At 46.7% G+C, this 24,895-nt stretch overlaps 1 protein-coding gene across 1 annotated transcript in view; it reads left to right on the top strand.

The window, feature by feature from the left end:
- KIF21B (kinesin family member 21B) overlaps positions 1-23,548 on the top strand; it is a 75,155-nt gene extending 51,607 nt beyond the window's left edge. The window contains exons 19-34 of the mRNA XM_044674918.1: positions 279-473; positions 595-696; positions 1,671-1,836; positions 2,178-2,229; positions 2,431-2,488; positions 3,084-3,289; positions 3,411-3,485; positions 4,914-5,027; positions 7,059-7,097; positions 12,682-12,818; positions 13,691-13,871; positions 15,117-15,281; positions 15,613-15,730; positions 21,078-21,248; positions 21,931-22,130; positions 23,494-23,548. Of these exons, the coding sequence (XP_044530853.1) occupies positions 279-473; positions 595-696; positions 1,671-1,836; positions 2,178-2,229; positions 2,431-2,488; positions 3,084-3,289; positions 3,411-3,485; positions 4,914-5,027; positions 7,059-7,097; positions 12,682-12,818; positions 13,691-13,871; positions 15,117-15,281; positions 15,613-15,730; positions 21,078-21,248; positions 21,931-22,130; positions 23,494-23,548 (2,034 nt within the window). The remainder of the gene's footprint in view (positions 1-278; positions 474-594; positions 697-1,670; positions 1,837-2,177; positions 2,230-2,430; positions 2,489-3,083; positions 3,290-3,410; positions 3,486-4,913; positions 5,028-7,058; positions 7,098-12,681; positions 12,819-13,690; positions 13,872-15,116; positions 15,282-15,612; positions 15,731-21,077; positions 21,249-21,930; positions 22,131-23,493) is intronic.
- Positions 23,549-24,895: the final 1,347 nt, after the last annotated feature.

Below are 24,895 nucleotides of genomic sequence, written 5' to 3'. Positions count from 1 at the left end.
AAACAGAAGAGCAGCAAGGGCTAGGCAATTGGGGTTAAGTGACTTGTCCAGAGTCACACAGCTAGGAAGGTAAAATTCTAATAAAAGTAAAAATATGTGAAGGTTCATAGGGAGGATATTCAAGGCAGAAATGAATGATGATGGCTCTGAAGATGACGCTGATGAAGATGGTGGTGATGGTAATTAAGATGGTGATATCATGGTGATGATAGTAGTGATGATGATGGTGGTGATGGTGATGGTGATGATGTTGATACTTGACCTTCTCTCATCCACAGAAAAGGGAGGAGCTATTTCTCCTTCAGGAAACACTGAGGAGAAAGAAGGAAAAGCTTCAGGAAGAGAGTCCAGAGGAGGAAAAGGGGGTACAGGAGCTGAGTGAAGAGATTGAGGTGCTAGCGGCCAACATCGACTACATCAATGACAGCATTTCTGATTGTCAGGCCACCATTGTACAGCTGGAGGAGACCAAGGTGACTATCAGGCAGGCAATCCTAGGGGACTGGAAAGGAAACTAACCCCATATCTGCCTCCCCTTCCTGCCTCTGGGACTGACTTGGGGAATACCTTCTGCCTTTCATTTCCCTATCCTAGGAAGAACTCGATTCCACAGACACATCAGTGGTCATCAGCTCCTGTTCACTGGCTGAAGCCCGACTGTTGTTGGACAACTTTCTCAAGGCCTCCATCGAAAAGGTAATAATCTTCATCTTGTGTGCAGGGAGCCTGGGACGAGGTGCTTGGGAGGTGTAGTAATAGTAGTATCATGTCCTAAATGATGAGAATGGGAAGGTGGGGAAGTGGCTATTTTTTTTATCCTATGATTCAATTCTCAATTCTTCTACTTTGGCCTAGAGGATAAGATAGTAAGGCTAAGCCCCAAGGGTTCTTGGGCTAAGAATGAGGTAGATGGAGATACAGCAAGGGGAAGGGATATGTTTGTGAATCCATTTAAGATATAAGCAATCCGAACCCCAAAGAAGTCATTGAGTCATAGATTTAGAATAGAAAAAGAATCTCATGGATCATAATCCAATCCCTTCATTTGACAGATGAGGAACCTGAAGGCTAGAGAAGTTAAGGGGTAATTGGCAAAGCTAGATTTGGACATGGGTCCTATGAATCCAAAACTAGCTTATTCCATAGTACTGCACTGCCTTTTTGGAATCATTAGTTATCTAGTATTGTCCATACCTCTCTTCCCTTCTCCTTACGGATGGCATCCCTGATTAGAGGGCAGGTTAACTGCCTTTGTGGGGTTCAAAATCTGATAGTGGGAGTGTGGCACTCTGTAAAATCCCTTACAAGAAGGGAAAAAGTAGCCCCAAAGACCATTTCAAGGCAGAACTTGGCAATCAGGAGATCGATATGACCCTTAGATAAGACCTTAGAGAGGTCTTGGGTTCCATTGTCTCCCACATGAGGGCCCCATACCAAGGGGCTAGAGCAGAAGGATTCCCTCCTTTATTTATTTATTTGTTTGTTTTTGGTGGGAACGGTCTATCTTTCCTCCTTCCTTATTGGTTGACCCCATGCTATCTAGAAAGGCAAAGGAGAAAGGACACTCCTAGGCTCCTAGGGAGACGGGTTGGGGAGAGAGTCTTAGGAGACAGGACACAAGCCACTCCCAGGCAGGAATAGGTGACCCCTGGCTGCTCCTTCCTCCCTAGGGTCTACAGGTGGCCCAGAAAGAGGCCCAGATTCGACTGTTGGAGGGACGACTGAGGCAAACAGATATGAACAACTCCTCTCAGAACCACCTTCTCCTGGATGCCCTTCGAGAGAAGGCTGAGACCCACCCGGAACTGCAGGCCCTGATTCACAATGTGCAGCAAGGTAAGGAGGGCTCCCCAATAACTCATCTTCTCCATCAGTATTTCTCCAGACCTGGATGTATCAGGAGTCGGAGGAGCTACTCAGCCTCACCTTCCCCAGATGCTCAGCCCAGTTTCATAGAATTACCTGTCAAGATTGCCAGTTTGCTCTTGGTTTGGGAGGTGAGGGTTGTATCAAAAAGGAAATTCCCCAGTCATGGAAGATATAGTCCCTCTTCCTCCTACCCTCACCGTAGCCCTCTTTACAGCAAAGGCAACAACTTCAAGGAATGGGAGCAGCCCTGCTTCTCCTGCCCGCATCCCCACTCCCCCAGCTCTCACCTTTCTTCTTCCTTCTCACAGAGAATGGATATGCCAGCACAGACGAGGAAATCTCAGAGTTCTCAGAGGGGAGGTGAGTTTCCCTCCTGGAAACAACAAGGATCCAGCTGGCAGAGCATGCTGGAGGCTGGGTGAGGGGACTGGGGTGGGCGTGACAGGAAGCAGCCCCGGGCTGGGGTTGGGAGTGATCTCAGGTCCAATAGGCTATGCCCACTGCCAGTGCGAATGTGGCCAAAGAACAGAGTGGCCCTGAGCGTCCTCTTTGTCTCCCCAGCTTCTCCCAGTCCTTCACTATGAAGGGTTCCACCAGCCATGATGATTTCAAATTCAAGGTGAGTGACTCGAAGGCTCCACCTGATATCTGCTCGGCCATTTCCACCCTTTGCTGAGGGCCTTCCCTATTCCCTCCTCCGTCTCCAGCCCAGCACTACTTCTGTCTTCTTTCCCCAGGGGAAGGTTTGCCTTAGTAGCAGCTCTTCAAATAGGTGCCAATGGGTTGGTGAAGATCATCCACACAAGAGCAATAGTGGTGATAATAGTGGCTCCGTAATTCGTAGAGTACTTGCAAAGCACTTTATTCATCCATTATTCATTTGAACCTCATCACAACCCAGTGAGGGAGATAATACAGAGACTCTTGTGCCCATATCACAAATGGGGAAACTGAGGCTCAGAGACCTGCATACAGTCATACAGCTGGCATTTAGAGGTGAGCTTCAAAGCTGGGTCTTCTTGACTCCAGTTCAGTGTTCTCAGCCCTCTTCCCTCCTGCTGCAGCAGTAGCCACGGTGGGGCTCCATCCCTAAAGTCCTAGCCCAGGAGTGTCCTCTCGCCGGTCTCCAGAAACCGGACCCTGGCAGTTCTTATCCCTAACTGCCTAGTGACCATCCCACTAAGCAGACCCACCGTCCCCCTCTTCCTCTCCAGGGGGAGCCCAAGCTGTCTGCTCAGATGAAGGCGGTGTCAGCCGAGTGCCTGGGTCCCCCGCTGGACATCTCCACCAAGAACATCACTAAATCTCTGGCCTCACTTGTGGAGATCAAAGAGGACGGGGTGGGCTTCTCCGTCCGAGACCCCTACTACCGAGACAAGGTCTCCCGCACCATCAGCCTGCCCACCCGTGGCAGCACGTTGTAAGGATGAGAATGCGGCCAGGGGAGGGAGGGTCGGGGGGAAGGAGCCCGGGAGCAGGGTTCCAGCGGACTTAGGGATCCTCTTGGGTCCATTATCCATTTTTGTATGTGTTCCATCCAGCCCACGGCAATCCCGAGGCTCTGACACCTCGCCTCTGACCCGCAGGAAATCCTATGACCGAGGGCAGCCTATCAGGTAGGTGCAGAGGATGGTAGCCGATACAAAATCCTCCATATTGTATGTCGTGTCTCCGGTGGGAGGAGATCCGTGTATATGAGCATCCCTGGCAGATTTCTAAGCTTCCCTCTGCCACTAGCTGCCTTGCAAGTGTTATAAGGAAGAGAGGGTTTGAGGAAGTTAGCAGAAGGCAGAGGCATGAGACCATCGGGGGAGAATTCTAGAGTGGGAAAAGTGGATTTGGGCAGTTGGCAATGGGTTCTCCCTCACTTGGGGGGAGTCTTCGAGCAGAGACGTGATGACGACTTCTCTGGTATGCTGCCAATGGGATGGAATTGGACAATTTCTGACTGCTCTTTCGGTTCTTCAGACTCTGCTATCCCTGATAGCCTTCCTCTCCTTCCCAGGCGTGGACTCAGAGAATGCAAATTAACTTTCATATTGACTTAACCTAACCCTAATTGAAAATGTAAGCCTGCTTCTCAAAAGTCATTTCACGGGGACATCTAGGTGACTCAGTGGATTGAGAGCCAGGCCTGGAGATGGGAGGTTCTGGGTTTAAATGTGACCTCAGATGCTTTCTAGCTACAAGACCCTGGGCAAGACACTTAACATCCATTCCCTAGCCCTTTTCCGCCTTGGAACCGGTAGCACAGTTGAACCCCACTATCTTTCTTGTTTACTTTTTACATGGACCAGGAGTGAGACAAGATGGCTCAGCATCCCCACGTTCCCCTCCCAACATAAACACAAAGGTCCAGGTGCCTTGGGCATTAGCCCCGAGAGATGAGCTGGATATATATTCAAAGGAATATTCTACTCTCATTGGTGTTTTATTGCCTTCAAGAAAGAACCAAGAGAATATATTTAAAATGTGGTCTGACACTTCTTAGCTGTGTAACCCTGAGCAAGTCACTGAACCCCCATTGCCCTGCCCTTACCGCTTTTCTGCCTTAGACTCAATCCATTGATTGGTATTGATGCTAAGACAGAAGATAAGGGTTTTAAAAAATAAAATAAAACAAACTGTAGTCTGAGAGGTTTAGGTTAGACGATGGGCTCTTTTATTGGTTTGTTTTGTTTTGTTTTGTGTTTTGTCCAGACCTGAGATTTTAACATTATAGAGAACTCCAGAAGAGAAAGCCCACTTTATCAACGCGGTTCAACAACTCATCTGTAACTTCTTTTCTTTGTTTTGTTTAAACTCTTATCTTCCATCTCTCATTGCCCACCTATGGCTCTCAAGACCACCCTAAGTCACAGAGTTGTTGTCGGGTAGCTTTAGGAGAGGGAGTCCTAGACACCAGGGAGAGAAAACACAGGTCTGGCCCAAACGGAAAAATTCAGTTTATGTAAAGCAGTCCTTCCTAACAGAGCTATTCAGAATGGAACGGGATGTCTGGTAAGCTAGTGAGTCCCCCTGTTCTGCTCCTGGCCCCTCTCCAGGTCCTCGGATATGGCCTTCACACCCCCTTCGTCCCCCCCTACACGGCCCCGCAATGACCGCAACGTCTTCTCTCGCCTCACCAGCAATCAGAGCCAGGGGTCAGCACTGGACAAGTAAGAGTTGGGGCCTTAGGGGCTCAAGGGCTGGGCTCCAGGGGGAGGAGGGGACAGTAGTGGGGGAGGAGGGGAGAGGAAGTCGAGCCTGGGTTAGATCCCAGAGATAAACAAGGAGTTCAATCCCCTCTCTCTCCCTTCCTTTCCCTCCCTCCCTTTCCTCTAGGTTCCCAGGGCCCCCTCTGAAGCATAAGGTCCTGATGTCCCTCCTAATGTCATCCATCCTCTCTGGAGACTATTCAGGTCCTACTCTTGTCCTCTGGTAGATAGGATGGTGGCAGGGCAGGGGGCAGAGGGGCAGAGAAGAAAATTTGAGAGCAATCCCTCACCCTGTTCTGGGTCTGGCCCACGATGAGGGCAGTGTGCCCCTTTGATACTGCTGCTCTGCAGTACAGGCTTTGGGCCCCCCTCTCCTATGCTTCAGCATCAGGGGACCACAGCCAGGATCCCCGCTGTTCAGTAGTGGGACTTTAAGTACTCCCTTTTGTCTCTAAGACAAACATGTTTCAGACAGGCTTCCTTGGCCCTTGGTGACGCATTCCATAGGTTGCTAGTAGGAAAGGAGGCTCTTTTGGTGGGTGCCATTGCAGGGCACCATCGGCTCTGCCTTCTTGGTTATCCTCAATCCATTGTCTAGTTGGTCTGCCTCACAGACCTAGAAGTAAGAAATGAAGGCATCTGCGACCACTCTAGGTACTGCTGGCCTTGGGGGTATTGTTTGGTCCAGCTCCTTCCCCCACTCCCCGCTAGCTCTGATAAGTCCTTTCCTTTTTGGGCTCCCTGCAGCTTACTGGCCTCAGGTGTCTCCACTCAGCCAGTCTAGAGAGTCAGGGCAGCCCCTCCTGCTAGACAGGGCGGGATGGCTCTTCCTTTTGTGTGGGTGGTCCAAGTTTGCAAAGGAAGAAACTGGATGTCTATTCCATGGTGTCAGGACTGCCCCACACCCAGTGCTGACCATCTTGTTGGCAGAATCTTCCACCTTGGACTTGAAAAAAATCCCTCAGTGAACACTGAGCTTCCTCCTCAGATCACTAAAGCCCTAATTCCCTTGACTCCTTCCCCACCTCTGACCACTTCTGTTCCTCCTGGAGTCAGAGAAGGGTGAGAAGTGCTCCTTCATAAGGAATGGAGTGGGAAGCTCAGCCCCTGCCCTTGTCCCAGCTACCATGAGAGAGAGCCCCCTGGGAGGTGGAGATGGCAGAGCAAGAAAAGTCTAAGTGTAGAGGGTATAGGTGCCCTCGTGCCTTGGCACTAATAAGCCTGGGAAGCAGATGCAGGGGAGTCGGGGCCCCAGAGGAACCTCCAGAACCCAAGTGGGCTCGGCAAATCAGTTCCATGAGGGTTTCTGAGAACTAAGACTTAGTTGCTGGGTACTGAAGGGTGGCGGGCTCAGGAGTTGCTCTTGCTGAGTCCATCGTGGCTGATCTGCTGCTAGCTCCCAGCTCTTGCCCAGTATGGTTGTTCCATCTGGCTTACATGCCAGGAGGGTGGGGAGAGCGCCTGGGAGAGAAGGTGGCTGCCTCCTTTTGGCCTGTGCAAAATTATCATGGCTCTCGCTGGATGAGATTTGGGTGCTACTGGCTTGAGGGCAGGGTGCCCTCCAGCTTAGACTGTGGGGCAGCTGGAGAGCTCGGAAATGGACAAACAGGGCCCAGGAACCATCACCATCTCCTACCCCTAATCGAGGGCTGGCCTTTTCCCATCTCTTCCCAATAGCCCTCTTCCCCTAATTCCTACCTTCCTAGACCAGTTAGTCAGGAGGGTCCCCCTGACTCTGAACCTCACAAGGAGTCACCCCTGGCACCCTAGCTTCTAGGCCTGGCCCTCATCTCTTTCCTTGTCCCCTCCTCTCTTCCCCTCCTTCTGCAGCCCTCTCCAATCCTACCCACTCCCCTCAGTTTTCTGCCTCTCTCTGGAAGAAAATAACCCTCTGACCTTCCCCACTCTGCTGCTGCCTCTTCTCCTTTTGTTGTTGGTTTGTTTTTCCTCTCTCCCCACCCCCTAATCCAGCTAATTTTCTGCCCTCCCCAGGTCTGATGACAGCGACTCCTCTATCTCGGAGGTCCTGAGGTACAGCGCTCATGTTTGGTTTCCCCGTCTCTCTTCCTTTCTCTCTCTGTTTCTCCCCATCAGTGATGTCTCTCTCTTCTGCCTGCCCAGCCTCTCTCTCTCTCCCTCCTTCCCTTTGTCCTTCTGCATGCTGCCCATCCTGTGTCACCCCTGGATCCTGCATCCTGTTCCTCTCCCTGAGCCCTGAGTGACTGGTTCTCTGTAGACCCTGTTCCTGCTGCCCCCACCCACAGAGGTGGTTCCTCCCTCTCAGGTTTGCTGAATGGCATCGGTTGAGCTCCAAGCTTCTTGCTGCATTGGAGAATGAAAGGAATTATGGGAATGGGGTGGGATGAGGGGCACGCTATTTTAGCTCTTGCTTTCTCCTCCATTTAACTTATACTTTTGGAGAGGGTGGGGGAATTTCTTCCAGAGGAGTGAGGTCTGCTGTGGAGCACGAACTCCCATTCCCCACCCCCCAATATCATGAAGGGGAGTGGAGGAAGAGCTGATACAAAGCTCCTGGCCTCTCCGCTGTTGCTCCTCCTGCCTCCTGCTTTTAGCGATTCGCTCAGCTCTTCATTTTGTCTGAGGTCCAGAGCCCCAGAGGGGACCACTGATGTGCCAATAGAGTGGCTGCCTTAGGCACTGGCTCACCAAGGGACACGCTGGGGCCGAGCAAAGCTGCTTCCCAGTCCTAGCCTTTGACAGAACATTCCTTCAAAGGGTCCTTCTCTCATCGGCCCAGGACTCCAGCCTTACGGAGTCATTGGCTCAGGCTTAGAAAGCATTGTCTAAGTGCATTGGACTAGGTTGGAGGGGCAGGTGGGGAGAGGAGTAACAGTAATCACCAGCATTTACATAGTACAGGCGTCCCTTCCACATTGTGACTTCCCCCATTGCAGCTTGGAGATATCATAAATCAGCCTAAGAAATTAAACGGGAATTGGGACAGAATTTTGCAGAAGCCACAGATGAGAACATGAAGGCTGGCAGTCAACTCAGAAAAAGTTTAGAAACTCAGAAATAAGGGCAGCTTGGCTTAGTGGATAGAGAGCTGGCCTTGAAAACATGAAGACATCAAGTCCTACCTCTGACACCCACTGTATGATCATCTACACATCCTAGCTGTGTGACCTTGGGCAAGTCACTTAACCCCCATTGCCTAGCCCTTACTGCTCTTCTGCCTTGGAACCAATACATAGTATTGATGCTAAAATGGAAAGTTAGGGTTTAAAAAAAAGAAAGAAAGAATCTCAGAAATACATAAAATATAAGTATAGTATTGTATAATGTCAACATATTTCATTTTTCAATACCATAAATATACAATTACAATTTCTTTTTTAAAGTTAAAATAAGTTTAAAAATTATAGTTTGCAAAAAGAATAAGAAAAAAAATTTTACAAATTTTCCAGATTGTGGGGCCACCATTCCCTGCCCCAACCCCCATGATGTGGAAGGTTTGCAAAGTGTTTTACAAATAATCATATTATTTTATTCTCACAACCCTGGGAGATAGGTGCTATTATTATTATCCCCATTTTACAGATGAGGATACTGAGGCTCAGAGAGTGGTTAAGGGACTTGGTCAGAGTTATCTAGCTACTAAATGCCTAGGGCTGGATTTGAACTCAGGTCTTCCTGATTTCAGGTCTTAAGCAGTCTTATCTACTACACCACCTAATTGCCTCTCAAATACAGACAAAAGCTTGCCCTCAAGGAGGTTACAGTCTATCTGGGGACAACACTTACAAGGCATACAAAATAAGGTCAAGATAATTTACGTGGAGGAAGAATCAACTGCTGGAGGATCCGGAAAGGCCTTAATATAGAAGGTGGTAGCTGAACTGAGTCTAGAAGAAAACTCAGGCTTCTGAGAGATGAAGGGGAGGAAGGAGAGCACTCCAGACACTCCAGGAGGTAGAGGATCGGGCATGGGGATCAACAGGAAGGCTAGTTTGACTGGACTGCCCTCTTCATGCACTCCACCTTGGGAATCCAGACTCAAACATAGGATCATAACACTAAGAGCTAGAAGGGACCCCAGACACTGCCCAGTCCAGTCTTCTTTTCCAAATGAGGAACCTGGAGTCCAGAGAGGTCAGATTTGCCCAATCCCACACGCATCTTGCAGTTAACATAATGAATAACTAAACAGAGCCAGGGCTTAATCCCCAACCCCTTATGCCAGTGTCTCATAGCAAAACTCATTGTAAAAAACATCCATACTTCTAGTCTTTGGGCATCATGTATTCAAGCTCCAGGTGAGAACAGTCTGATGTGCTGGCCAAGAGTCCCTTTAGTTGGGGTGAGAGCTCCAGTGAGGCTTTCTATAGCATCCTCTGCTTCATTGTCCAGTCTTTATCCTTGAACCTGCTTGGGTAAAGGAAGGTGGACCTTTCCACTAGGCTATCAGTTCTCAGATGGTCTGTATTCTTTCTTCCTTCTTTCCTTCCTCTTTCTTTTGTTTTTTCCTTCCTTCCTTTCTCTTTTCTCTTTCTTTCTTCCTTCCTTCATTCCTTTCTGTCTTTTTTCTTTCTTTCCTCCTCTCTTCTTTCTTCCTACCTTCCTTCCTTTCTTAATTTCTTTCTTTTTCCTTCCTCTTTCTTTGTTTTTTCTTCCTTCCTTTCTCTTTTCTCTTTCTTTCTTCCTTCATTCATTCCTTTCTGTCCTTCCTTCATTCCTTTCTGTCTTTTTTCTTTCTTTCTTTCCTCCTCTCTTCTTTCTTCTTTCCTTCCTTCCTTCCTTTCTTCCTTTTCTTTTTCTTTCTTTCTTTCTTCCTTCCTTTCTTTCTTCCATAAAATTGGTACTACATATCAGTTCTAAAGCAGAAGAGCAGTAAAGGCTAGGCAGTAGAGGTTAAGTGACTTGCCCAGAGTCACACAGCTAGGAAATGTCTGAGGCCAGATTTGAAATAAACCCAGGACCTCCCATCTCTAAGCCTGGCTCTCAATCCACTGAGCAACCTAGTTGCTCCAGATGGTTCTATATTCAAATTATCTTTGGCAGTGCTGGCCCTCCTCCATCATTGCCCAGGTCCTGAGAGTAGAGCTGAGCCAAGGTTAAGTAGGTAGTACAAAAAGGGAGTAAGGAGCAGAGAGCAGAGGCACAATTTTAGGTAACTAGAAATCAGATTCTTTCACCATCAAAAATAACTGAGTTTTTTTTAATCACTTTCTTGTTATATTGTATCATCTGTAACTTTTCTCCACTAGTGTGGAAAATTGAGAGGGTATAGCACTGGGAATTCTGCTAGGTCATGAATAGCAGCAATCCATGGAGTGATAACTGTATCCTTCAAGACAATGGGGAATGAACTACAGGTTGTGTTTATGTGATTTCAGCTACATATATCCACATATTCAACAGGATCTGCTCCTTGAAAGGGCTATCACAAGAATACATTTTAGTAATTGTGCTCTGTCTCTGTCTGTCTGTCTGTCTGTCTGTCTGTCTCTTTCTCTTTCTCTCTTTCCCATCTCATTCTTTCTTTGACTCTCATTTTCTCTTGCCCTTTCTCACATTCTCTCTGAGTCTTTCTGTCCAATTTTTTGTGCTATCTGAAAGATACCTGTGGGAATGGACAAATCATTTGACCTCATTCTCTTGTTATCTCTCTTGTTCTCCCTATCTCTTATTCTTTCTCTTTTCATTTTCACATGCTTTTCTCTTGTTTTCCCATTCTCATCCTTTCAGTCTCTTGCTCATTCTCTTAATATCTCTCATTCTCCCTATTTCTCATTCTCTTTTGTTCTTTAACTCTCTTATTTTCTGTCTCTGTGTCTCTCTCTGGCCTTCCAGTAGCTATATGTGTGTATACATGTACAACTTGTGTATATAGATACATGTTTTATATATATATATATACACATATATATATATACATATACACATATAAAAATTATTTCTACTGAGTTTAAGCCCTTTTATGGCACTATTTACCATAGCACTGTTATTTTCATTCTTCCATACTTTCCATGTATGTGGGGATTTCCATGTTAAAAGATTACATATGTGAGCCTCATAATAAGTTTGGTCCACATTTGTGATTTCATTGATGTGATCCTGGTGTGTAAAACTTCCTCCATTGATGGAGACTGGTAACTCATGTGTAACTTCGAGGGTTGCCTGGGTCACTGAGGTAGTTACATGGCTAGTTATGTGTCAGAGATTAAGCCCTACAGAACCTGAACACAGGTCTTCCGGCTCCAATTCAGTTTCTCTACTCACTATGCCACATGTCCCTCCAAACGCTTTCTCTTTTTCTTTCCCTATATGTAGATCAATAAATAAATAGTCAGATCAGTAGGTAGGTGATAGACAGATAGATGGATGGATGGATGGATGGATGGGTGGATGGATGGATAGATAGATAGATAGATAGATAGATAGATAGATAGATAGATAGACAGACAGACAGACAGACAGATAGATAGATAAATAGATAGATAGATAGATGAGTGAGGTAGACAGACAGAAAGATAAAGAGGCAAATAGAGAGAGACAAGAGATAGATATATATGAATATATATATATATACTCTCTTTCCTATATTTGAGACACTTTTACTTTTTTTGAGAAATGGATCTTTATTCTTAGAATCTACTTCAGTCAACGAACATCTCTTGGGTGCCTATCATATTTAGACAAGAAGCTAAAACTTTTGAGATTCAGCGAATTCCTAATAAAGTCAATCTCCTTTTCCTAGGAGATCTAAATAGGAAATAGTTGGAGTAACAAGGATTTAGTTTTCATATGCCAAGAGCTCTAATGCCTAACCCAACTAAATCTGTGTGTACTGAGACAAAATCTGAGATTTCTGAAAAGTATTTGGCATGTTGTGACAACTGATTGCACTGACCCAATAAAAGGTAGATGTGTATGTGTCTTCATTCACATGTGTTTATATGTGAGTGTGCAGTAGGCTCATTACTTAGCATATTTAAGCCATCAAAAACTGAGTAATAATGCCTAGTTCCTGAGAGCTAAATAGAGGAAAGGGAATGGTGACGAGGAGTTGTCAGACAATCTGTCTGCACTTCTCTCCTATTTCCCCACATGCGTTAATGAAGGGAATCAGACATCAGACAAGCTGTTTTAACCCAGAAGGAACCATTTCGGAAGAGAAATCTAGTAGTTAGGTTTCTAATTTTAACTGCTTTTGGATTCTGTTCTTTTTTCTCTGTCTTAGTTTTTTCCATATTTTATTGTCCCTATTAGGGTAGGCTCCATGTCTTTCCTATCAAACTGGGAGTTTCAAGAAGTCAGACTCTACCTCTTCCCATAGTGCCCCTCTTTGGTTTAGGTCCACATAGATAACTGTTAGAGAAACTGGCCTTTATAAAACTGATATTTTCCTCCTCTTTCTCCCTCCCTAATCCAAAACACACACACACACACACACACACACACACACACACACACACACACACATACACACACACACACACACATTGTTTGGAGTTCTTTTGTGAGACTGTGTCATTGGTCTCTGGTTTCCCTTCTTCATTCTTTCCTCATCATTCTTCCTTTGAACTGTAGCTCAGGCCTATGGTTGCCTTTCTGCCCAGCTAATTTCTTTTCCTCTCTCTCCCTGGAAAAGGGGAATCATCAGCCCCATCGGTGGAGCAAAGAGTGCCCGGACTGCTCCTTTGCAGTGTGTCTCAGTGGCTGAGGGTCACACCAAGCCCATTCTTTGCTTGGATGCCACTGATGAGCTGCTCTTCACAGGATCAAAAGGTATGTGAGGTACAGACCAAAAGGGAGAGAAGGGATGGGACTTCTGGGATGGGGGGGTCTCCTTACTGTGTCTCTTAAGTTCCATTTATCTTGGCCAGCTATTGAGAGCTCACTAAGGAGATCTGAATTAAGGGGCGCCCTTAGTGGGCCTTCCTTATATTTATAATAAGTGTGTGTGTATACAATTTCTCATATGTTGCCAGTTTAGCCTCTTTGCTTTCCATAGAACTCCTTGCCCCTAGGTATACCTCGATGCCTTCTATCTCCAAATCTTCACTTAAGCCCTTCTCCCTGCCTAGGAACTCCTTTTCTATTAACTATTCTCTGTCTCTTTATTCCTTCAAAAAATTAGTCAACATTGTTTCCAAGAAGTCTTTTTTTTAACCCTTAACTTCCATCTTAGAATCAATACTATGTGTTAGTTCCAAAGCAAAACACCAGTAAGGACTAGGCAATTGGGGTTGAGACTTCCCCAGAGTCTCATAGCTAGAATTTGAAGTATCTGAATCCAGATTTGAACACAGGACTCTCCCAGCTCCAGGCCTAGTCCTCAGTCCACTGAGCCACCTAGCTGTCCCCAGAAAACCTTCCTTGACTAACCTGGCTTTTGTCACCCTTGTCACCTTTCCCTTGCTCAATCCCAGTATTTAATACCCAAAACTCTTTCTAGTTGCATTGGTTTTGTTTGTTTCTGTCTCATGTCATTTATATGAATGTCTGTATGTGTGAGGACTAGGATTGCAGATTCTTCTATTCCACTAAGTTCCTGGTGCCCAGTACCGTACCCTTCCTGTATACAAAGTGGTAGGGAAGTCTTGTGCTTTGGGGGGGCAAATGAACCCATGCCTGCCCTGGGGTCTCTTCCCCTATAGACAGAAGCTGCAAAATGTGGAACCTGGTTACGGGGCAGGAGATTGCCTCTCTGAAGGGTCATCCCAACAATGTTGTTTCTATCAAGTACTGTGGCCATTTGGGTCTGGTGTTCTCCGTCTCTACTTCCTATATCAAGGTGTGGGACATCCGGGATTCTGCCAAGTGCATCCGCACCCTCACGTAGGTACCTCCCCATCCTAGCCCCAGACCCATGGGATTCTAATTGCTCCCCAGCTCAGAAGGACTCTCCACATGTCCATCCAGGGCCATGCATGTAGAAACACTTTAGAAGAGCTTAGATCAGTGGTTCCCAAACTTTTTTGGCCTACCACCCCCTTTCTAGAAAAAATATTACTTAGCCCCCTGGAAATTAATTGTTTAAAATTTTAATAGCAATTAATAGGAAAGATAAATGCACCTGTGGCCATCACCGCTCTCCTGGATCGCTGCAGCACCCACTAGGGGGCAGTGGCACCCACTTTGGAAATCACTGGCTTAGATCAATTTGGCTTGACTTAGTGGTACAGTGAGCAGAGGGGTCCCCCTGCCAGATGGGAGAGAATCCAGGAACAGGGCACTGTGTAGCTACCACCAGTTAACATAACCCTTTTTATCTTTTCTTTTTTTTTTTTTAACTGAATTATCTCTTTTCAAATTCCCTCCCTCCCCTGCCCCTTGGGGGGCTAAATAATCTGAAACAGGTTACATCAGTGCTTTGATGCAATTTGTATTTCCATGTTCCCCAAATCACACATATAATAAAAAACTTGTGAAAGATGGCCTGCTTTGATCTGCAGTCAGATTCCAACAGTTCCTTCCTTGACTGTGGGTAGCAGTTTTTTATCATGAGTCCCTCGGGGTTCCTTTGGAACTTTGTTTTCACCTAACCCTTTGATGTCACTAGAACAGGTGAGGTTGGTTCCGTCAGCTTGCCTGTTAGCCTCCTGCTTCCCTTAAGCACGCCACCCTTGGGGAATTACGGAAGGCTTAGATGACACTAAACAGGTACCCTTATCCAAGGGTTCACTAGGAAGTGGCAGAGATGGGCAGCTCTTCATCATGAGCCCATGCGCATCGCTCACCTGCAGGCAGTGTGAAGAGTGAGCCTCCGAGACGTAGTCCCTGCCCTCCCCTAAGCCCTCCTGTAACCTCCTCCACTTTAGGCTTACGATCTGAGTAGAGCCCAAGATGCAGACAGTTAAAGGATGTGATAATAGCAGACTAAGGCTGGGGATCAGAAGTCTAGGCCAGCTCCAAAAGGTACCTATACCATAAATCCAAAGATGAGTGGGTTTGAGGGTGGGAGATCCAGGGAAGTGGTCACTGTCAGTGAAAAGGGGAGATAGTAGGAGATGCTTACAAGAGGCTGGAGGTGGCCCACTGGGCTACAGCTGGGTCTAACTGTACTCCTTAACGGGCTGCCAGGTCCTCGGGCCAAGTGATCTCTGGAGACGCCTGCGCAAGCACCACCAACCGAACCGTCACCAGTGCTCAAGGGGAACACCAGATCAACCAGATCGCCCTCAACCCCACAGGCACCACTCTCTATGCTGCCTCTGGCAACTCAGTCCGAGTCTGGGAACTCAACAGGTCAGGGGTGGAGATGGATGAATCGCGATGCAGGGTTGGGGATTCCTCTGGATAGGTGAGGGGAACCTGGGGAAGCAGCTGAGTATTTAGAGTCGTTATTCTCCCTGAATCATCTCATTCTCTTCTGCTTTTGGACCTTAGCCTCTCCTGAGTAATCTGACCCCTTCACAATCAATTTGGGATATCTGAAGATTAGTCAAAACTGGATTCAGAGTCATCCAGCCATATTGCTTTGTTTGTCAGGCTGGTCCTTGTCCCCAGTCCTTATTTACATCCTAAGCCAGAGGACTGGTTCTGAGTGCCCCACTCGGGCTCTTTCCTCCCCAAGCAGGTTCCAGCCCATTGGGAAGCTGACTGGCCACATTGGTCCCGTGATGTGCTTGACGGTCAACCAGACTTCCAATCACCATGATCTTGTGGTGACTGGCTCCAAAGATCACTATGTCAAGGTACTGGTTCTGTGTGAATTCCAGGGATTTAATCAATAAGCAATAAGCATTTATTAAGCGTCTACATATGAGGCACTGTGCTAAGTGTTTTTACGTATGGCATCTCATTTGATCCTCACAATAATTCTGCAGGATAGATATTATTATGATTATCTTCATTTTACAGTCAAGAAAACGTAAGGCAAATAGGTTATGCGATTTTCCCAGAGTCACCCAGCTAGTAAGCATCCGAGGCTAGATTTGAACTCAGGTCTTCTTGACTCTGGAACCAGCTTTCTATCCACTATCACCAGCTGCCTCCCTCCAGTGATTGCCTTCCAGTCACAGAGAACACCCAATACACAGATGTAGCAAGAGGAGATAAAGTATGTGACAAGGAGAACAAGAAGGCCATGATGACCCAGACTGTAGCTAGAGAGTGGAGGGGAGCAAAATATAGGAAGACCAGAAAGAGAGGAAGGGGCCCAAGGTTGTGAAGAGTTTTAAATGCCAAACAAAGGACCTTATCTTGGACAATGGAGGTAATAGGGAGCCACTGGAGCTTTTTGAGGGTAGAGGCAGGGTAGCATGATCAGATTTGTATGTTTGGAAAATCCTTTTAGCAGGCACAGGCAAGGGGAAAAAAGACTTGGGGCAGAATGATCAATTAAGAGGCTATTATGACCATCCAGGAAAGAGGTCTTCCAATGAGACCAGTGGTTCTATCAGAAGAAGACACATACCAGAGATATTGTGGGTGGAAATGACAAGACAAAGCAACCATTTAGATACATGACTGTAGGATCTAAGATACGTGACTAAGTGAGAAAGAGGAGTTGAGGGTGACATTGGGGTTATAAACCTGGATTCCTAGGAGGGAAGGTCAGACCTTTGGCAGCAGTAAAAGAATTCAGAAGATGGCTACTGTGATGGCAATAGGAGAGTCTGAAAGTGGTAGTAGAGGGTAAGTGTTTCAACTCCCCCGATACAACTTGTGAGTGGGAGGGAGAGATGAAGTGTGGAAGCATTACTAGTACTAGAAAGGCTTACCTGGGGTACAGTTTCTTCTTAGGAAGAGTCTCCTGCAATGGGAGCTGTGCTTATAATTCCAGTAGGCTACAATCATGGCGAGATTAATAATAATACTGACCTGATCCGTCACTTAATTCCCCATCTGCAAGTAGAAATCCATGCATCGGTCGCACCTTGAACCTTAGGTAAGTCACAGCAATCAAAAGAAGGCACTGATTGATGGGGGAAAAGCCACCAAGAATGCCCTATCAAACTAAGAGAGACAGCAATTCAGGGTAGCATCAGTTTAGAGTATGAACTCATTTGCAAAACATTGCAGGAGAGGATGATGAAAGATTTGGAGCAGTAAATGATGGGAAGCTGCTTCAGGAAAAATGAGATGCAGCAAAGTCATGGGATGCCAAAATCATTTGTAGATTAAATTAGGAAGACAACATGTAGATATGAAATAAAACATCCACCATCATTCCTGTAGATATCTTTGGACATATAGATGTGTTTTCTTCATAGGCTAATCTCACTATAGTGGAGTACACCATATTTGGACATTAGTACCTAAATGTATTTTGTAAAGAAGTGAAAATGGCAGGTAAAATGAATTTGGTGAGCACCATTGAACCTGATCAAATACTTAACAGAAGTAATCCACTCTAGAAACAAGACTACTTTATTTAAGTTTTTAAAACCCTTACTTTAAAAAAAAAACCCTTACTTTCTGTCTTAGTAACAGCTCTAAGACAAAAGGGCAAGGGCTAAGTAGTCAGGGTTAAATGACTTGTCCAGGGACACTCAGCCAAGTTGTATCTGAGGTCAGATTTGAACCCAAGTGCTCTCAACTCCAAACCTGGCACTTTATCCACTGTGTCCCCTAGTTATCCCAACAATGCCATTTTATCTTTTTAATTAATTTTTATTTTTAAATATGTTTCCATGTTTACATGATTCATTTTCTCTCCCTTCTCTCTTCCCTCTCCCCTCTCAGCACTGAAAAGTAATTCCACTGGGTTGTACAAACATTGTCACTTGATACCTATTTCCATAATATTCATTTTTAGTATAGGGTGATCTTTTAAAGCCAAAACCCCAAATCACATACCCATATATACATGTGATATTTTTCTTTTGCATCTCTACTCCCATAGTTCTTTCTCTCAATGTGGTTAGCATTCTTTCCTATAAGTCCTTCAGGAGTGTCCTGGGTCTAACAATGCCATTTTAAAAGAATACAGGAATCAATTTTTGAGATGTCTCACAGAAGACAAGAATGATAATTTTACCCAAAAAGAAAGGAAGGAAGGAAGGAAGGAAGGAAGGAAGGAAGGAAGGAAGGAACCAAAACCCACTAGCAATTCCAATCCCACATGCCTATTTTCTTTTCTCTATAAAATCTAGAGGAGAGTTGTCTATGCAAAGAAGAAAGCATGAGGGAAGAAAAAAACATTCTTTCACACATTATTTTCTGCTATGGATCAAATCTTCAATCACCAAACAGACTAAGTTGTATAGAGAATGCAAGATTTTACTGTGTCTATCATATGCTATTTTTTAAAATTGGCTCTGTGGAACAAAATGCAGCTTAAAAGTCCTGAAATAGGGTGCTTCCTGTGCATATGTTAAAATTAGATAGAATTCTATAACAGATGTCATCAGAGGGACAACTTTGTTCCATGACCTACTGAGTTTCAAGACATAAACTCAAGAGAGAGGTGTTTTTGCTATCTCTGCCACAAGATGGCCTGTGTAGACACAACTTAGAAGGATTCCCTGTTGATGGGAAGCTCTTCCCATCATTAGATAACATAAAGCACCACTTCTTGTCCTGTAAACAACCAAAAGCCTCAACAGAATCCATAGTCATTTGAAAGAGATGGGTTTAGCCATGTATAACAGAAAAACAAAGTGGATGGAACTGTTATATACTGCCCAGATGGCACATAGTTTCCAGATGCTACAGATGGACAATGAGCTGGGCATAGAATTACTGGGAGCCACTGGGGCAAGATTACATCTGGTGAATTGGACAATAATTTTAATTATGTCGGGCAACGTATAACATTTAACATTGCCAGAGCTCCTCATTACCCTTTATGTAGTCCTTTATGACTGAGAATCGTGGACTGAGATCTCAGAAGGATCAAGTACAAGTAGACCCAAAGGGCAATGGAAGGATGTGTCCTTGATGATTTAAAGTAGGGGGTAACAGATTAGCATGGATAACAGTCCACCAGCACTGTGTCCTAGGCATTGGAAACACAAGAACAAAAAATGAAATTACCCCTGCATGCAGGTAGCTTAAAAGGGAGGAGATTGATCATCAGGGCACACAAGAGAAATAACAGGTAACCCTCACCCAGGTGCTGCTCTGGTATCCCTGAAACACTAAGGAAATGAGAAAGTGCTAAGATCAGTGCTAAGAGGAGTGTTTCAAGACCAGCTGGACAGTGTTGGGGGCCTCCTTTACAGCTTCTTAGGGAGACCTGGGACCCTCATAGCGTGCTATGCCCAAGATCCTGCATTAGCTTCACCTGAGGTTCTCCTCCCTCTACACTTCCAAACTTGAGAGCTGCATTTTTTGTGTCCTTGATTGTTGCCTCCAGCCCTTCTCTAATCTGGTTTGGATTTCCTGGCAGAGGTGGCCCATTCAGCAGAGCTTTCTTAGTCAAATTCAAGGAAAATAAAACAAGTTCATACTATATCAGCCTTTCTTTCTTTTTTTCTTCCTTTCTCTCTTGCTTCCTTCCTTTCTTCCTTCCTCTCTCTTTCTCTCTTTTTCTTTCTCTCTCCTTTCTTTGTTTCTCTGCTTCTCTCTCTCTCTCTCTTTCTTTCTCCTTCCATCTTAGAATCAATACAGTGTATTGGTTCCAAGGCAGCAATAAGGGCAATTGGGGTTAAGTAATTTGCCCAGGGTCACATAGCTAGAAAGTGTCACATTTGAACCCAGGACCTCCCATCTCCAGGCCTGGCTCTCAGTTCCCTGAGCCACCTAGCTGCCCCAGACATTCAAAGTTCTGACAGTTAATTCCTGGCCCCTTTCTTCTAACTTCTGGAAACAAGGCTTCCAACAACCATTGGGCATCCCTTCTCCCCCACTTTAGTAAGGATTCACCTCGATTGCAGTTAGGTGTCAGGAAAACCCAAGTCCAGAATTTGTCCTGGGCAAGTCACATAATCTGCCTAACTCTCGTCTATGAAAAGGGGTAATAATAATTCCTTCCTCCAAGGGTTATCCGTGAGGATCAAAAGAGATAATAATTAAAAAGAATTTAGTGCAGTGCCCAGTAGATAGTAAGTACTATATAATTAGCTATTATTATAACAACTTTTTGTTGGACTACACTAAGCACTTTTTAATTATTTTCTCATTTGATCCTTACAATAATCCTTGGAGGTAGACGCTATGATTACCCCCATTTTATAGATGTGGAAACTGAGGTAGACAGATTAAGTGAGTTGCCTGGAGCACACACACACATGCTTTATGAACATGATTTCATTTGAGACTGAGAAGACCCAAGTTCAAGTCCCATCTCTGACACATTCTGTGACTTTGCAGTTAAGACACTTTACCTCTTGGCATCCTGAGCCCAAAGCATCTAACACTCGATCTGGTGCATACATTCCCAGAACATAAGTAATGTTGATATGTCATTTTACTGGGGCCCCCCAGATGTAATGGCCCAGTTTCTCTTTGAGTTTGTCACCCCTGATCTCAGCAGCTCTAGTGAGACCCTAAGTTACAGAGAAGGTGCCAGCCTGCATTGTTGGAGGGGACTTCCCCGACTACAAGTTCCCCGTACCAGTTAAATCACAGCTCCAGATCCTATCCCTGTCCTTGTATGCATCATACCTCTCCACCGAGATGGAGCTTCATGAGGGCAGGAATTGTGTCTTGAACCTCCTTCTCTTGCTTCCTTTTTTTTAAAGCCCTTCCTTTCCATTTTAGACGGAGTCACAAGAACCTGGGCAAGTCACTGAACCCTGATTTCCTAGCCCTTGCCATTGTTCGGTCTTAGAACTGATACTAAAATAAAAGGCAAGGGTTAAAAAAAAATCCAACCAAAAACTAATCCCCCCCCCCCAACCCATTCACTTTCAAAGTATTATTTCTTCTGGTTCCCCAAAAAGATATGGTGGGATGAGGAGACAGGGGGAGGTTTGATATGGTCCAGGAAAAGATTCGAACCCAGGGTCTAAGGGAAGAATCTGGCTTCTCTGGGCTTGTTGTAAGGAGGTGGCAAATCTCTCCCACACATGACCCTATGAGCTCCAAGCCCTAAGCCTGAATCCTGCATCCTTCCCACCACCTGACATACAGGTACTTGCTTCTCCTCAACAGATGTTTGAGCTGGCAGAAAGTGTAATGGGCAACATCAGCCCCACCTACAACTTTGAGCCCCCACACTATGACGGCATCGAGTGCCTGGCCATCCAAGGCGACATACTCTTCAGTGGTTCCCGGGACAATGGAATTAAGAAGTGGGATCTGGAGCAGCAGGAGCTCATTCAGGTTGGGACAGCGAAGGGAGGGCAACAAGGAGCATGCAGAATGTGAAGTCAGCAAAGCTTGCCAACAGCACCTCCACTTTTCCCCTTCTGTGGTCCCTTCTACCACCCCCTGCCCCCAGCTTCTGATGCCCAGCATCACGTACTCTCCTCCCAAGTCTCTCCAGGCTCTCAAACCCTGCTTGAGAAGGACCCGCTATCAATTAAAACTCTGGGGAATGTATTAAGTTACTCCTGCTTCCTCTTCCCAGAGGCAGTTGCAAGTGAGGTCTGATCACTGTGCAATGAAACCTGTTTGCCCTGCTTTTCAGATTTGTGAAACTTGGGCTCCCAGCTAGATGTCGGGGAGAGCAAAGAGCCATTCCCCAGGGCCCCTGAAATCAGCTCCCAACGAGGCAAGCTCGGAAGGGGAAAGTCATGCCTATCCAGATAGGGCGATCAGAGTTCTGTTCCCTGGCGTTTGCCCACCTTTGTGGGCATCGGTGATGGTGGAAGAGAGTGAAAGGCAGAGGAATTTAGGACTAGAGCTTGCCTTCCATCTCATACTCTACCCCTCCTTCTCTTCCCCTAAGACTTCAAAAAAGAGTTAGTTCCCCCAAAACTCCTTGTCTGAAAAACTTTCGAGATCCCAATGCCAGGGGAGGTAATCCTTACTGTGCGTGGCTCTACTTCCTCTCCTTCCACAGCAAATTCCAAACGCCCACAAGGACTGGGTATGTGCCCTGGCCTTCGTCCCTGGCCGACCCATGCTGCTGAGTGCTTGCCGAGGGGGCTTCATCAAGGTCTGGAATGTGGAAAACTTCACACCCATTGGAGAGATCAAAGGTCACGACAGCCCCATCAATGCCATCTGTACCAATTCCAAGCACATTTTCACGGCCTCCAGGTAAGCTTGAAGGACCCACCATGCTGACCCTCCCTGAAATATCTGCCCTCACTTCCCGTTCAAATTGCACTAGAACCAGGACAGGATAGGAATGAGTGGAATTCTAGAAGGTCCACTTGGGGGTTCTGAACTTCCATAGGAAATGGCACAGCAGAGACCCACCAACGAGTAGCCTTTCCACCCACCCCACAATACCGAGAGGAAGGGAGGAATCCAGGAAAGGGAGCAGCCAGGGCCTGGGGGACAAGCCAAATAGATAGGGAGGGGACAGACAGGGGAGTTGCTGTGGTCCTACTTGGTTCTCTTTTCTCCCAGCCTCCTCTGGTCATCTCTATTCATAAGCATTATTGTTACCATTAAGTGCTGCCCATGAGCCATAGCACAGGTTTGCCCATCACCCTGCCATCTCCCTGCAGAATAGTGCCTCCCAGGAGGGGCACAGCAGCTCCTCCCACCCCCAAATTCCCTCCCACCTCTCCCCCTCACCCCGGGCCCATCCATCTGCTTATCTCCCTAGTCCCCCATGGAGGGGCCCTCCAGGCCGCCTTATCCTTCAAGTGGGACTGATTTCTTCTTATTCCTTCTCTTCTGACCATATTGCCCCTTCCTGTCTCTCTGTCTCTCTCTCTCTATCTGTGTGTGTGTGTGTGTGTGTGTGTGTGTCTCTCTCCACCTTTCTATCTCTCCCCCCACCCTACCCCTGTTTCCCTGTCACAGTGACTGCCGGGTAAAGTTGTGGAGTTACGTCCCTGGACTCACCCCCTGCCTTCCACGCCGCGTCCTGGCTATAAAGGGCCGTGCTACTAGCCTGCCTTGACCCCTCCTCTCCTCCCTCTTCCCTCGTCTTTCCTCTCAGTCCTCCTTTCTCTCCTCTTATTCTCCCCTTCTTCCCTCTTCCCGTCTTTCTCCACTTCGATCCGAGCTGCTTCTTAACGGTATGAGATTTTTACTCCCCCGTCTCCCTGACTCTCCCTCCTGTGCCTTATCTAGAGAGAGATTCTGTCCCTCCACCCCAAAAGTCACACACTCCCAGCCCCATACTCATTCCACTTCTGAGCATGAGCAATGGGGCAGTTTCCCCAGATTGGGGCATCTAGGAGAGGGTCACAGAGAACAAAGGGGGGCAGAGGGTGAGCCGGCACAGTTTCCAGCTAGGCAAAGATGGCCCTGCTGGGAAGCAGTAAGTCTTCCTCTCACATCCCAGAATCCCTCAATGCCCACAGTTAGGATTTGTCCCCTGCTCCCCAGGCCGAATTTGGGGGTTTTGGAACCTGACCCGTAACTCCCTTCAGGCTAGTTGTCTGGGCCCACTTCAAGAGCTGACCTGTGCTTCCCCCTGTCTCCCCCTCTCTTTCTCTTCCAGTGACCTGACAGTGAAATTCTGGAGCGGAAGGCGGCTACCCAGCAGCACATCTTAGGCACAGAGGTCAGAGGGGGCACTCGGATTCCATATTTCTTCTAACAGCCTGGACATCATCTAAAGCGAAGCATCTTGAGACAATTTAGGCCCCCATGGGTCCAGGCCAGACAATGCTGAAGGTTCTGGGCGAGAGGGTTTGGGGATTCTGTTCCCCTCACCTCTCCTAGCCTTCCTAAAGGGAAAGTGTTCCCGAACTAATCTCTTGGTGGGGTGGGAGCCCCTTGGAGGAAAGGAGAGGGGAAGGATATTAAGCTGTGAAGCCAAAGGGCATTTTTGATCCCCACTCTTTCCTCCAAAGCTTCTCAGCTTCTTCCAGGTTTGGCCCCATTTTCTTCCTCCTGAATTATCCTCTTCTCTCCCCAACCTCAGGAGCTCTCCAGCTGGCCTGTGAGGAGACCTTTCAGAAAATTTTGTTAGCTCCCTCCCACTCCCCCAGAAAGCCCTATGGTGGGAGGGAATTCTGAGCCAGGCTGAGGGGGTCCTCTAGCCCCCATCAGCCATATTTTATCTTGGAAATGATTTTGCCCTTTTTCTTCTTCCATCTGAACATTGCCTTTCAGATGGGGATCTTTCTTCCAAACCTCTCCTGCCCTTCTAGTACCCAATTCCTGTCTCTCTGAGTCCTCAGCCTTCTCCCCCAAAAGGAAGGAGGTCAGAGGAAAAAGAGTGCCTCCCTCTAGGAACCATGAAAATTTGGGGATGGGCAGTTACCAGGCCCTATCCTAGGGCCACCACTGTCCCATCCCATCCCATCCCATCCCATCCCATCCCATCCCTCCCCGCTAATCTCTTGGGCTCAGCCCTCCCTATCCCAGGGGTCGGAGCAGGCCTATCCATCAGAAAGTTCCATCTGAAGAGAGAGTCGCAGATTCAGCCTGGTCATTTTATTTATTTATTTAATTTATTTATTTATTCTTTTTTTTTTTTTGCTGGTGCCTCCTGGAAACCAACTTGACATTTCGTCTAATGTAGTCTATCCCTTGAGCCTTTCCAGGGTCAGGGAATCCTGAGGGAGGATGGGGACAGGGGGAAAGCCTGGAGAGGGGGAAGGGTCCTCAGATGGGAACGGGTGCCAGAGAGCACCCTTGAACCTCTGTTTCTGAGCCATCCAACTCACCCTAGCCTTCAACACATTTCGGGATCAATTGGGGAAAAATTTCCCTTTTGACTTTTCCCCCTTCCTAATCCTACACACACACACACACACACACACACACACACACACACACACACACACACTTCCTTCCACTCCATTCTGGGCTTTTCCTGGCTTTCCTGTCTGAGGGTGAGCATCCTAGCCCATGATTCCCCTCATACCATCAGATGCTCCAGTGCCTTCTATCCC

The sequence above is a fragment of the Gracilinanus agilis genome, chromosome 4, assembly GCF_016433145.1.
Source record: "Gracilinanus agilis isolate LMUSP501 chromosome 4, AgileGrace, whole genome shotgun sequence".
NCBI classification, from domain to species: domain Eukaryota; kingdom Metazoa; phylum Chordata; class Mammalia; order Didelphimorphia; family Didelphidae; genus Gracilinanus; species Gracilinanus agilis.
The sequence above is the reverse complement of the archived record's forward strand: the minus strand, read 5'-3'. Positions and strand labels throughout refer to the sequence as shown.